This window comes from Xenopus laevis, chromosome 1L (genome assembly GCF_017654675.1).
Source record: "Xenopus laevis strain J_2021 chromosome 1L, Xenopus_laevis_v10.1, whole genome shotgun sequence".
Classification (NCBI taxonomy): Eukaryota; Metazoa; Chordata; class Amphibia; order Anura; family Pipidae; genus Xenopus; species Xenopus laevis.
In genome coordinates this window covers 139,669,451-139,682,791 of record NC_054371.1, presented here as the reverse complement: position 1 = coordinate 139,682,791, position 13,341 = coordinate 139,669,451, and the positions used below count along the sequence as shown (strand labels likewise).

At 36.7% G+C, this 13,341-nt stretch overlaps 2 protein-coding genes across 2 annotated transcripts in view; one reads left to right on the top strand and one right to left on the bottom strand.

Moving 5' to 3' along the window:
* Positions 1–505: 505 nt before the first annotated feature.
* cyp2j2.L (cytochrome P450 family 2 subfamily J member 2 L homeolog) lies at positions 506–9,954 on the top strand. Its single transcript, NM_001127832.1, is given in 9 exon segments — positions 506–768; positions 2,356–2,518; positions 3,511–3,660; positions 4,483–4,643; positions 4,730–4,906; positions 6,368–6,509; positions 6,685–6,872; positions 8,001–8,142; positions 9,437–9,954. Coding segments are annotated over 8 exon segments (1,302 nt in total). The 5' UTR covers positions 506–768; the 3' UTR covers positions 9,616–9,954.
* A 2,185-nt stretch (positions 9,955–12,139) lies between these two features.
* cbwd1.1.L (COBW domain containing 1, gene 1 L homeolog) overlaps positions 12,140–13,341 on the bottom strand; it is a 9,925-nt gene continuing 8,723 nt past the window's right edge. The window contains exon 3 of the mRNA XM_018258606.2: positions 12,140–13,341. This exon is cut by the window's right edge and continues 305 nt beyond it. The gene's annotated coding sequence lies outside the window, so the exon portion shown is untranslated.

The following is a 13,341-nucleotide window of genomic DNA, read 5'->3' as shown; positions in this document are numbered from 1 at the left end:
ATCAGAAAATGGTCCAGAATTACTAAGACTTACAGAAAAAAAATTAAATACATTAGAAACCCCTTTTTACATTTTTTCTTTGGAGGAGCACTGGTAATTGCTTCTCCGAATGTACCATAACTTTTGGTTTCAGCCAAATATAGAATCTGCAATAAATGAAATACGACAACTACCACATGGATTCTGAACCCTTGAAATCTGAGCAAAATGATAAAATTAATTAAAAAAAATACTCCCCCTCTGCAAAGCAGAAAAGAAAGAGAGAGAAAGCTTGAAAAACAAGCTGCCCACTGCAATTTGAGAGAAAGTGAATGTGTAACTTCTCTCCTCCTCTTGAACCAGTGTGCATGTTTGAGTGAGTGCTTAGTTACACAACAGAAAGGAGCAGTTTGTATGCAATCATGTGTAAGGGAGCACGCCCATTACATGCATAATTAGCTGCCAATACATAAAAAGAGATAAAATGCAGAGGAAACTTCTCAGCTGCACAGGAAGAAAAACGACAGAGCGAAGGACAAAGCAGGAATGCTGAAACTTTAGATTCCTTAAACTGTACTGGAATCTTATTCTATGTTTAATATGTCTTTTACACAGGAGACATGGAGTATTCAGCAGCTCCTCCTGGCATTTCTGGTCTGTGTTGTTGCTATTAAGTACATAAAGATGAAATGGGCAGCGAGGAGCCTTCCCCCTGGGCCTAATCCTCTGCCCCTCATAGGAAACCTATGGGCCCTGCGGTTCAAACTGCATCCAGAGACACTCCGAAAAGTGAGTATCTTTAGGGCATGTTTCAGCTCTCTCTCTTACCAATAGCAACATTAGGATGCCATAAATGCCCAGATTTGGCGAGGCACTTTGGCTTATTTGTTGGTGTATTGAGGGCATTGTGTATTGGCAGAAAAGCAACTAATAAAGAACTGAAGCTCATCTTCATCTTCTGCAGTAATGATTGTTCAGTCACTCAGCCTGAACAAACAGGCCAATATGTGTGTGTATATATACTGTATATATATATATATATATATATATATATATATATATATATATATATATATATATTTATATATATATATATATATAACACAAAAGCCATGAATATCCTGTAAATGTTATCCTTATAAACAGTGCTTAGTGATGTCATTGGTTATGATCAGAGCTCAGTGATTTCTGTTACATGACTCGCTGAAATTAGTGTATTATAATAAATAAAGTACCCCCTGTTGCAAAATATGATAATATTAGAAGGCCATGGTCATGGTACTTTATTCACTATATATCCAGTTGTCCAGTATCCATCAAAAGGTCAGCCAGTGTATGACCACCTTTATTTAAGAAGGATAAAACATTTAATCTGGATTTATAGATGGTGAGTTATTATTCGAAACAAAAAGGGATAAAATGTACCATTTAGAATTGTTTTTTATTTACTCTATGTGTTACAGATATAAATTATTTATAATCTGTTATTCATATAGCACCAACACAGAGCTTTGCAGATATTGTTCATTATTTACATCAGCCCCTGCCCCAATGGAACTTACAATCTAAGGTCACATTCACATACAATGGTCAATTTAGTTATATACCAAATAACTTGTCTGTGTGATTTTGGAGTGGGGAAGGAAACCGGAGTACACAGAGGAAACTCAAGAAGACTTGGTTAAAACATACAACCTGCTTGTTGATTGTGCTCAGGTTGGGACCAAACTCAAGATCCTAGTGCTACAAGGAAATGCAGCTTTTAAATTCCTCTGTAATATACCTGGACACATCTTGTATGTATTTGCTTTGTTTTTGTTTATTTGGTCTGTTGACCATTGAGTTGGTAGATACAGTGCTGTTTATAGCCATGAGGAAAGGTGAGACCCTTATTTCAGCAGCACTTTCCAAGGGGTGACAAATAGCTGCCCCTATTCACTTTCCGAACCAAATTAAAAAAAAAATTAAGTACATTCAATACACTGTCCATTGACCTACTGTGCACACTGGAGTAAAGCAAACATAAGTAAAGTAGGTGGCATGGGTGTAAAGCCTGTTGCCTGATAGCCTGCCCTTCAGCTCATTTCTTAAACTGACATATTGCGCCTGCTCTGACCTCAGACTGTCAATAAGAATAATGGAATCTTATAAAGCCACAGGCAAGTAATTTGCCTAGCAAGCCAACAGGTTACATAACTTCCAGCACAGATTAACATTATTAAAAGAAATGCTGTTTACTGAAAAATTGGGATATTCCAGATACTGTGTCATTTCTGTGCCATTTCTGCTATCATTTACTGTATATACATGGATACAGTTTGCCATACATATTTGAAGTTGCAAACCTTTTAAAACTGAATCTTTTTTTATTTCTAGATGGCTAAATCATATGGGGATATCTACACTTTATGGCTGGGCCACACCCCTCTTGTAGTGCTGAGCGGGTGCAAATCTGTAAGGAATGGCCTCATCTCCCACTCTGAGGAGCTCTCAGGACGCCCAGTTGACAGCTTTTTACAGGCTCTCACAAATGAAAGAGGTAACCGTGGATATTTAGTACCTAAAGGCTGAGAACCAACACTGATCATTTTCTTATTAAAAAGACTGTTGAAATGATAGATTTGTACTGTAGTACACATGAAACAGGCTTTATTATCATATATTGATATAAATAATCATGGTGCTGGCTAGCATTTAAGGTACTATCATGTCCGAAGAGAAACATCTCATGTTGATAATAATGGGAATTATGGGCTGCAATTGAGGGCTAATTAAATGCTGCATTTTACCCCAAACAGCTAGTGGACCCGTCACATAAAAGCTGGATAACAAAAGTCCTTTTCAAATTAAACATGAAATCCAAATTCTTTGTTTTTATTAAAGCATTCATAGCTGTTGTAAACTCATTTAAAAATCTCAGCTGTCAATCAAATATTGCCTGCCCCTCCTCTATGTCTTAGGCATAGAGGTGGGAGGGCAATAACTTTCACTTTCCATTCAGCACTTCCTAGATATCACAGCTCTTCCCACATTCCCCCCGTTCTCTTCACCATTTAATTGTGTAACCAGGGCATGGGGATAGACATCGGGTCCCCCATTCTATTGCACAAACAAGATTCTGAGATGATGCAAGGCTTGCCTTAATAACAATGTCCACAAAATGGCTGCTGCCTGCTTGCTATAATTATTAATTCCCAGACTGATGGAAATGAGATTAAAATGATTTATACAGTGTAATTAAAGTTTATTTTGTTTGACTAACATGATAAAATAGGATTTTGAATAATTTGTTTTGTGACAGGTCCCCTTTAAATGCAAAGGGTATCATTACTCTCTCCAAATGTCCCACCAGAAAAACAACAACTATTTTCAAATACAAATGTCATGCTTTTTAAAAATGGTGCTGAATTTTCAAAAGTGATAATTGATTGAATGCATTTAACACTTATTTGACCTGAAGGAGTTACAGGAATGCAATTTGATTCAGCATTTTGTGATTATTTATTTTGCTTACACCTTATTGCAACACAGGTATTGTATCTACTAATGGCCACACCTGGAAACAGCAAAGGCGATTTGGAATGATGACTTTAAGGAACCTGGGACTTGGGAAACGTGGACTGGAATCCAGGATCCAAGAAGAGGCTCAGTGTCTGGTGAAGTCCTTAGCAGCCAAAAACGGTCAGCATTCACAGTGAAAAGGAAAATATGTATTTATTTTAAAAAAAAATAGATCTTTAGTAGGCTCAATAAGGAATTATATTTTATTGTATTTAGGTATATTTCAGGTGTTACAATATTAACTGCTGGTATGAAATAAATGATGTATTAGTATGAAATCTTTATGTATAGGGGTAAGAACTGCGCCAAGACTGCATTAAACAGTAAACATGCAGCATCTTGTCTAAGTTCAGCATTTTAGTGCAGTCTCTTGGGTAGAGTCCCCATTGGGAGAAACATGTAGAATAACCCTTTCTTCCCTGATAACTTGTGTCAATTGTACAAAAAAAGCAACAAGAGTTGAGTGGTACCGCACAAGAGCACATGGCAAAAGTCTGAGTGTAATGAGTCCATGAACTAAGGCTTGTAGTTTATTATGGATAGTGTACTGCCTGATAAAAATTGTAAGAATAGTAGAAATAACCACAGAGTTCAGTGACCTTTATAAAAGCAGAAGGACAAGCAGTCACAGAACTCTGCAGTAATTAATCTAATAGCAATTAATATCTTTTATAAATGACAGTATAAAGTATAAATAGAAATATACAGTATAAATTTTTCTCTCTCTCTCTATATATACGTATAATCTATGCTTAGCAATGTCATTTGTCTACAGAAACATTTGTATTGTAAAAATAATGTACCCCCCGTTTTATTAGTTTCATTACCTTTTTTTCACTATTTACTTTTTTTTTTACTAAATACATCAGATAAACAAAGAGACAGATACAGACAGACAGAGTTATTAAAATGTCTTAATTACACTGCTCTTCTGCTCTTTAGGAGAGCCAGTTAACCCTTCGGATCTCATTGTCCATGCAGTGGCAAATGTAATTTCTGCTGTGGTATTTGGGCACCGTTTCTCTATAGAAGATCCCACATTCCAGGAAATGGTTCGGTGCAACAACTGTTTGGTTACAAACATGGGCACAGCCTGGGGAAGGGTATGTAAAAATGAAGCTAACGTCTGTCATCTGTTTATTTCAGAAAGTAATCCAACAGCACAGCAGTAATATTGTCTGTTTTTTAGATGTATGATGCTTTTCCTTGGCTGATGCAATATGTACCAGGTCCACATCATAGCTGCTTTGCTGCTATGGATTATCTGGCATCATTTATAAAGAAGGAAGTAAAGTTGCATGAATTAAACGACTCAAACGAGGAACCTCAAGATATTATTGATTACTACCTGGCACAGATTGCCAAAGTAAGTATCTACAGTACATGAAACATTTCTTTAAAGGGGTGGTTCACCTATAAGTTAACTTTTAGTATGTTTTAGAATGACTAATTCTAAGCAACTTTTCAATTAGTCTTCATTATTTATTTCTTATTTTCCAATTATTTTCTTTTTCTTCTATTAATATTTGTCACTGAACAAGATTGGTTGCATATTTGATAATTCACATTTTGAGACAAATCTGAATGATATGAGTGGGGGAGGGTTATAGCATGACCAGTCAGAGTAAATACAATGGCTTGTCCTTTGCCATCTGGATCTTTTTTGCCTTGTCTCATTGATATCTCAGTGACCTGCAGATATAACTTGAGAAAGCTAGCTTTGTTACTTATACAATCATGCGGGACCTGTATCCCCTTGTGTGTGAGAACCTTAGTTTTAGGGGCCAATTTATTTAACCTCGAATTTATCTGGTCAAGGTGAAAGGGGAAAACTCAAATTTTTAGATATTTTTTTATACCCAAAAGCTGCTAAAAAATCCGAAAATGCACCATCTCAAAGCTGTCGAGGTCATGTAGAAGTCAATGGACGATGTCCCTGAAGTTGTTTTTTGACATTGTGATCTGCGCTGGGTAATCTGATAAAGTAAGGGTACTCATCCGATAATCCGATAAAGTCGAATTTTCGCAGCAGCAATTCGATAAAGTAGAGTTTTTGATCTGTCATGAATTGATGCCCAATTTTGTTGCAGCATTTTTTAGCTTGACTTTTTCCAGAGAAAAATCAAATTAATTCAATTCGTGGAAGGGAGTTAGGTTGCCTTTGTTTTAATAAAAAAAATCAGTCTACATAAAAACAATTGTGGTCATCAATCAGCGGAAAGACTGAATGAAGAGCAAGACAATGCCCTTAGGATAGAATTACACGAGCAAATTTACCTGCAATAGCAACTGTTCCAACACACTGAGATGAATTGCAGGCATCACATCAGATGCGCCGAATCTGTGGTAAGTAATAGGAATGTAGGACGTTGCTGCTGCGTGCATCCGACATGACACAACTGTCAGAAGAAGACGAAACATGCAGCGTTCGCATCCGACAATCGTGTCTGATGCTCGCAGCGACAACGTCAGATATTCCTGTTACTTACCTTAGATTCGTGCATCCGACATGACCCCTGGGATTCATCGCAGCGCGCCAGAACAGATGCTATCGCAGTTAAAAGCGCTTGTGTAGTTCTACCCTTATCCTTAGTCCAACCAATTAGCAGGTAGCATTTACCCATCACCAACAAACTTCTCATTAGTTGCTAATTACTATAGATTACTTCAGGAATGGCCTGTTATGTATTACTTGGCAACTGCAAGTTCAAATGTTTGTGGGTAAATAACTTTAGAGACTGGTCTAGGTCTAAGTAAACTTAGACAGTCAGAGCGTTTTAAGGCAATGGTACATGGAACAATGTTAATTTTTTTTCATCTTTTGCAGACCAAACACGAGCCAGACAGCACATTTGATGAAGCCAACATGATAAATGTGGTGACTGATCTGTTTGTAGCTGGCACAGAGACTACAGCCATTACTCTTCAGTGGGCTTTGCTATACATGGTGGCTTTCCCTGAAATACAAAGTAAGTACATGGCACACAAAAAGCAGCAACCATTTTACAGGGTTACACAAGTATATCACAAGGGAGAAAAAAAATCAATAAGTGGCAAGCATTTTGAGTCATTATATAGTTTTGCTTGTAATATTGTGCCTTGGAGCATTTTATTCTAAAGGCATGTACATTGTCCCCCCTATAGAGAAGGTACAAGAAGAGTTGGATTCAGTTCTTGATGGTTCTCAGCTGGCTTATTATGAAGACAAGAAAATACTTCCATTCACCAATGCAGTCATCCATGAGGTTCAGCGTTATGGGAACATTGCATCTGTGGGAATTCCCAGAAGTTGTATAAGGAAAGCTACAGTCAATGGATATCAGTTGGAGAAGGTAAGGGATGTATCTAACACAACAAAATGCTATAAAAGATACTTTTGGTATTTATTGATCCATGTGTGTATCATATAATGGGCCATATTCAATTCAGTGAGAAAAAGGTTTATCACGGATGAGATTCAATTCATTTCAGAAAAAGTAATCTTTCAGTTTATCACATAAAAACTCTATTGACGTCTATGGGAATAAAACTGGAACTGAATTCGGAGAAACGTTTTTACTCCTTGAATTGAAGCTTGTCCATGACTTTTCTTGCGATAAACCATGAGATTTTTTTGACCTTTTTTCACTGAATTGAATCTGGCCCAGTATGTGGTAGTGTTAAGGTACAAATTGATTATATGAAGCATTTTCAAGAACTGTCACTAGTTCTTCCAAGGAACAGGTCAGGCAAAGGTCTTTGGGCGGCCAAGCCTACTGCCACTGCAACCTTACCAGATACTCCAAATATTAATGGAGTTAAAGGACAAGAACCCCCAAATTCAAAACCCTAATTCATTGGGGGAGTGGGCTGGCAATATTTTGACATACACAGTCAGATAAATCCCTAAGTTTCCCCTCAGGCCAGTGTTCCTTTTAGAAAAAAAATGCAGTGACCCAGGTAACTTTCTAAAGCCATATTCACTGTTTCTCCCAAATATCATTTGCGTTTACATAGTGGTGCCTTCTTGGTCTACAGCACAGTTAATTAGGGTTTTCATTTCCTTTAAGTACATTGTGGTGCTAGTCCTGAATTAGCAAATATTTTTAATTGTATCTAAACTGTTTCCTTCCCAGGGGACCCTATAGTCTGATTATATCTAACAAATATAAATATATATACATAGAAAGTACACAAAGGGGCAATAAGAACCCCACCAGAACAGGTGATCATTATAGAGGCTAACAAGATCACTACAATACACTGTCCAACAATACACTACATAGGCACACCAGCAAGTGGGAGGGTGGAGAATGGATTGCTGGTATGGGTCGTGGGGAGTATTGGGTGCCTACAAAACCATTTCTTCTAGGGGCCTTAGTGTGGAGTACTTACACCACTGTAAGGAAATGTAAAATATGCATATGGCAGAAGAATGGAAATCATTTAAATATTAATTGTATTTTAATTCAATATCTCAGAATACAATGGTTTTGCCAAACCTGGACTCTGTACTGCATGATCAGCACCAGTGGGAGACCCCTTACAAGTTCAACCCTAACCACTTTTTGGACAAAAATGGAAACTTTCGTATGAATGAGGCATTTCTGCCATTCTCTGCAGGTTAGTATTTCTTTCTTTTCTCTCTCTCAAGTGGTTGAGATATATAAACCTACCTGTAGGAATCCCCAAACCTGAACAGTCATAATAAGGATTATTATAAAAACACACCAATGTGGATAAAATAGTGTTGAAGACCGGAGACCTGATGAGAGGGCTGTTTTGATTTATGAGTAAACTTACATTATTGCTAGAGACACTACTGGAAATTTGAAGAGATTTGGCTTCCCCGGCTGGAGACCAGTGCAGTGGTGACACTCCCTGAATCCCCACAATTTCCACCCCTGAAATTATCATAGATTTCAAAAATAATTTGTGCTCGCAACCCACTGTTGCATATACTCGCCTTTAAATGATATACTGTTAATGGATTCATAATATCTGTTTTTCTGTTTATTGTAAACAAAATCATAAAAACACACCCAGGTTTATTACAAAAACACCAAGACAATTTATTATAGTTGTCAAACTTACGCCTTAAATGAGCATTCATGGCAGATTTATCAAATATCACACTGGGGAATCATGGAGTATTTCCAGCACTATGATACTGTATCCAGCTATCAACACTTTCTTGACTGTCAGGAGGAATATTTTCTTGACAGTCAGGAACAGTTTTTCCAAAATTGTCACATTTACCAAACTTAATACCTTGGTCCATTCATCAGAATATGTTCAACTTATTTCAGCAGTTCAACTACTCATTACTGCTCAGCATCAAAGCCAATTACTTTACTCCCAACTATATATCACACGTGCAAAGGAAGGATCTGGAATTTAAAAAAAAAATCATTAAATCATTAAAATCATTAAATTACTTAATAAATCAACCCCTTAAGTGGCAGGTATGTAATGAAGCAAACAGAATATACAAACTTTTCAGTACTGGAATGAAAGATTTTTTTAAATCTAGTCCACCATTAAATTTTAATGCAACGCCAGTCATCAATTAATCTGGTAGGCTTGAGCTAGGAGCTATACCCATTTAAAGCGCTGATGAACTGAAACACTGATCTGCTTTGATAAATGTATCAATTCAATAAACAGGACTATGCCAAATTTAAATTGAATTAAATTACCATTTGTCCCTAAATCTAAATTACAGACCCCTTTCTATCGAAGGGTCACTATTAAATGAAAATGCTTCAAGAGCTTATCACACAAAAATATAACAGAAATAAGACTTTCATTAGAATTGCTGTAAGAAAACTACACCTTTAAAAAAAAAAAAGTTTTTTTTTAAAAAAAAAAGCATAATTTCAAAATGACAATGAGATTTCTTGCTCTTCCTGTACAGGACACAGGGTATGTTTGGGAGAACAACTGGCCCGCTTTGAGCTGTTCATATTCTTCACCACTCTTCTTCGCAGATTCAACATTGAACTGCCAAAAGGTGTAACAGAAGTCAACACAAAATATGTTTTTAAGATGACACTGCAGCCTCATCCCTATGAAATCTGTGCTATCCCCCGTTAACCTGCATCATATAATTTACTTGTGTTCTTGTTCTGTGAGAGATGTACAGTTTATTCTTGCCTTAATTAGTATGGCTAGGAACAGAATTAATCTGTACATCTGTGATACATCTAAGCGATCTCGGCATCTCTGCATTGGCGTTTATTCTATAGTCCTAATAAACACCACAAAACTAGATCATTTGAGATGCCGACGTGTACATTATTTTGGTAAGCCATATAATTACATGCATGAATATACATACATTTAGATACTGATGGACTGTATCCACAAAGAACAGCCCATGTTTTATATGTAGTTATATCTATTTTTTTAATAACATGACTAGATTTGATTAAATGTATGGTGGTGTGAAATTCTTATTTCAACAATTTAGGGTTCTAAAGGTTATTGGTTTTTAGGTTTAAGCTCTCTCTTTGCAATGCAGCATTTAAAGAAACCGTAACACCAGAAAATTAAAGGGTTTTAAAGTAATGAAAATATAATGTTGCCCTGCACTGGTAAAACTGATCCGTTTGCTTCAGAAACACTACTATAGTTCATATAAACAAGCTGCTGTGGAGCAATGGAGGAAACTGAAAAAACCCTATAGCACAGGTTAAATAGTAGATAACAGAGAACATCATTATGTTCTACAGAGCTTATCTGCTGTGTAAGCTGAGCCTTTTCTCCTTTGAATGGCTGCCCCCATTGCTAGACAGCAGCTTATTTATATAAACAATAGTAGTGTTTCTGAAGCAAACACAGACGATTAACTAGTGCTGGCCAGCACTGGCATATTTCTATTACTCAATCATTCGGCTGTCAATGTTCCATAACCATCCACTCTATGGGGCAGATTCCCGGGCAAATTTTCGGCAGCATCAGCTTCGCACTAATCACACCAATTTGCCAGGCACAAATACGCTACGAATACTCTGACGAAAGAGCTAACGTTTAGTAAAATCCACATTTTTGTGAATTTGTGGAGTAACGTCCATTCGCCAGAACGGAAATCGCATTAGTGTGAAGATAGTGTGAATGACCACTAGCGAGGATCCCATGTGCTAGTAAATTGTCGCCTGCGCCTGTTAGTGAATTGGCAATGTTCCTGTGGGTGGCAACGCTGGCAAAAAAGTGTTAGCCACTTCGCTCTTTAGTAAATCTGCCCAAAGATCTTATCCATTTAAAGGGGACCTGCCATCCAGACATATAAAGCAGTAAAGGTATGGGACCTGTTAACCCGGAGTGCTCGGGACACAGGGTTTTCGGGATAAGGGATCTTTCCATAATTTGGATCTTCATACCTTAAAATCATGTAAACATTAAATAAACCCAATAGGCTGGTTTTGCTTCCAATAAGGATTAATTATATCTTAGTTGAGATCAAGTACAAGGTACTGTTTTATTATTACAGAGAAAAAGGAAATAATTTTTAAAAATTTGGGAGATGGGCATTCTGTAATTTGGAGCTTTCTGGATAATGGGTTTCCGGATAATGAATCCCATACCTGTATAATAAATGCACCTTTCAAATTAATCATGAAACTTAAATTCTCTTTTTAATTAAAACATTCACACTGGTTATAAAATGAATTTAAAAATCTCACCTACCTAAGGCATGAGGGGGGCACTTACTCTAACTTTCCTTTCTAATTGTGTTGCCTGCATGGGCATCAGGTTCACATAAACATGGCACATAAACAAGGTTTTGGAAGGACACTGAAAACAAATGCTCTGTAAGGCTATAAATGTATTGTTATTTCTACTTTTTTATTACTCTTCTTTCTATGCAGGCCTTTCCTATTCATATTCCAGTTTCATTCAAATCAATGTATGGTTGCTAGGGAAATTTGGATCCTAGCAACACAAATAATGAAAACCAATTGCAAATGGTCTCAGAACATCTCTACATCATACTAAAAGTTAACTCAATTGTCAACAACCCTTTTAATAACAAGGGTCCACATTATGTGATCGTGTAATTAAAAGACTAAAAAGGAGTAAAGTTTATTTTGCTTGACAAACACAATAGAATTTTGAATATTTCATAAGACGACGGGTCGGCTTTAATATGGTCACCACCTCCACTTTAGGTCGCTGTGGTGGGGAAGCGTCATGACATAGCAACCTCTAGGCTACAATAATGTAATTTAGAATCTGAGCCATAATGCCTGATGGGATTGCTAGTATACAAGAGAAGGGACACTTAAGTGAATATAAATACATCCTTAAAGGAAAACTATACCCCCCAAACAACGGAGACACGTAATTTGTCTATTTAGGTTCTCTCCTATTCATATACCCGTCTCTTTAAAACCACTTCTGGGTTGCCAAGGACCCTATCAGCCAGATAGCTGCTGAATTTACACACTGGAAATTTGCTGAACAAAAAAAACATTAAATAACATTAAAAGCAACTACAAATGGTCTTAGAATATTACTTTCTACCTCATGCTGAAAGTTATATATGTAACGCAACACAACTATAACACAATGTTACATATTGTGCTGCTGAATGTTATTGAAGGGATGCAAAAACAACTTATTTTTTTTTCATCAAAGGCCTGAAACTTTATTTTCAATAATAATTAGGATTCAATTTTTTTTTACAATATCCATATATGAAACATTGAAAGAAAATACTAAAAATGACATAGCCTTAAACTGAAATAAAACAAAACACAACACACAAAGTAGTGACTTTTTGTTTGCTTATTTTTTTCTTTTCTTTTTGTTCCTTTTTTTCCTGTACAACACTTGTTAAATCTCTGATCATGGGGGGGGGGGGCAGACTGTATGCAAGAAATTATGCTTGGAGCAATGAATGATTTGACCCTTCCTGCATACAGTAAAACAGCCCTTTTTGTGGTAAAAAAAAAAAAAAGATCAGATTTGAATTCTTTGAATATTTCATTGCTGTTTTCCAAGTGATTCAGAAGTCACCGACTTATAACAGTTTTTAGAGATTTTTTTATGTAAAAGTACATTTATCTTGTAAGCCTTTTAGGAGGTCATATAAGGCTAGACAATATTAATAGGCATGGCCTCTTGTACTACAGGCACCAAACATGGCATTCCTATAGGAGCAGCTTCTACTCGAAAAGGATAAGTCAGTTGTGTGCAAGATCCATGGCTGACTGGCCATTAACATTCATATTCCTCCATAGGTCTGTCAACAGCCCTCTATTACTAAATATATGGGGCTAAATGTCATTACAATGACATCTTTTTGTATAAAAAAAAATGGCAGCTTTGAAGCAATTATTCAAGGTGCATTCTGATCTGTTCCAATACTTTGGGGTTTCCCGGTCACTTTAAATAGGCACTACTCATTGTCAGTAAAGAATTGTATAATGTGTGTGCCAGTCAAGAAAAGTCCTTACCTCTTCTACAGACTTTCCAGCTCATATGGGACATTTACAAAACTTCAAGTTGCTTTTCTCTCAGGTTTGGGCTAAAAACCAAGTCCTATACTTGTTACAAGCTTTCAAACATATGACAAATAAAGAAGACCAATGTCTATGCCCATTCTTTCTCTTGAATGGACAAAGCAGCAGTCCTGTTGTACACTACCTCTGTAAACTCAGACAAGCCATTCCAGTCAAGTGCAAGTCAAGAGCAGCTTCTTTTAGGAGTTGACGACAAATCTTTCTAGATGTAGGTTTCATAGCTTTCTGCAAACGGAGTCCTCTCAGTAGTTGTTCTAAAGTGCATTGGTGGGTTTAAGAAAACCACGTGAATAGA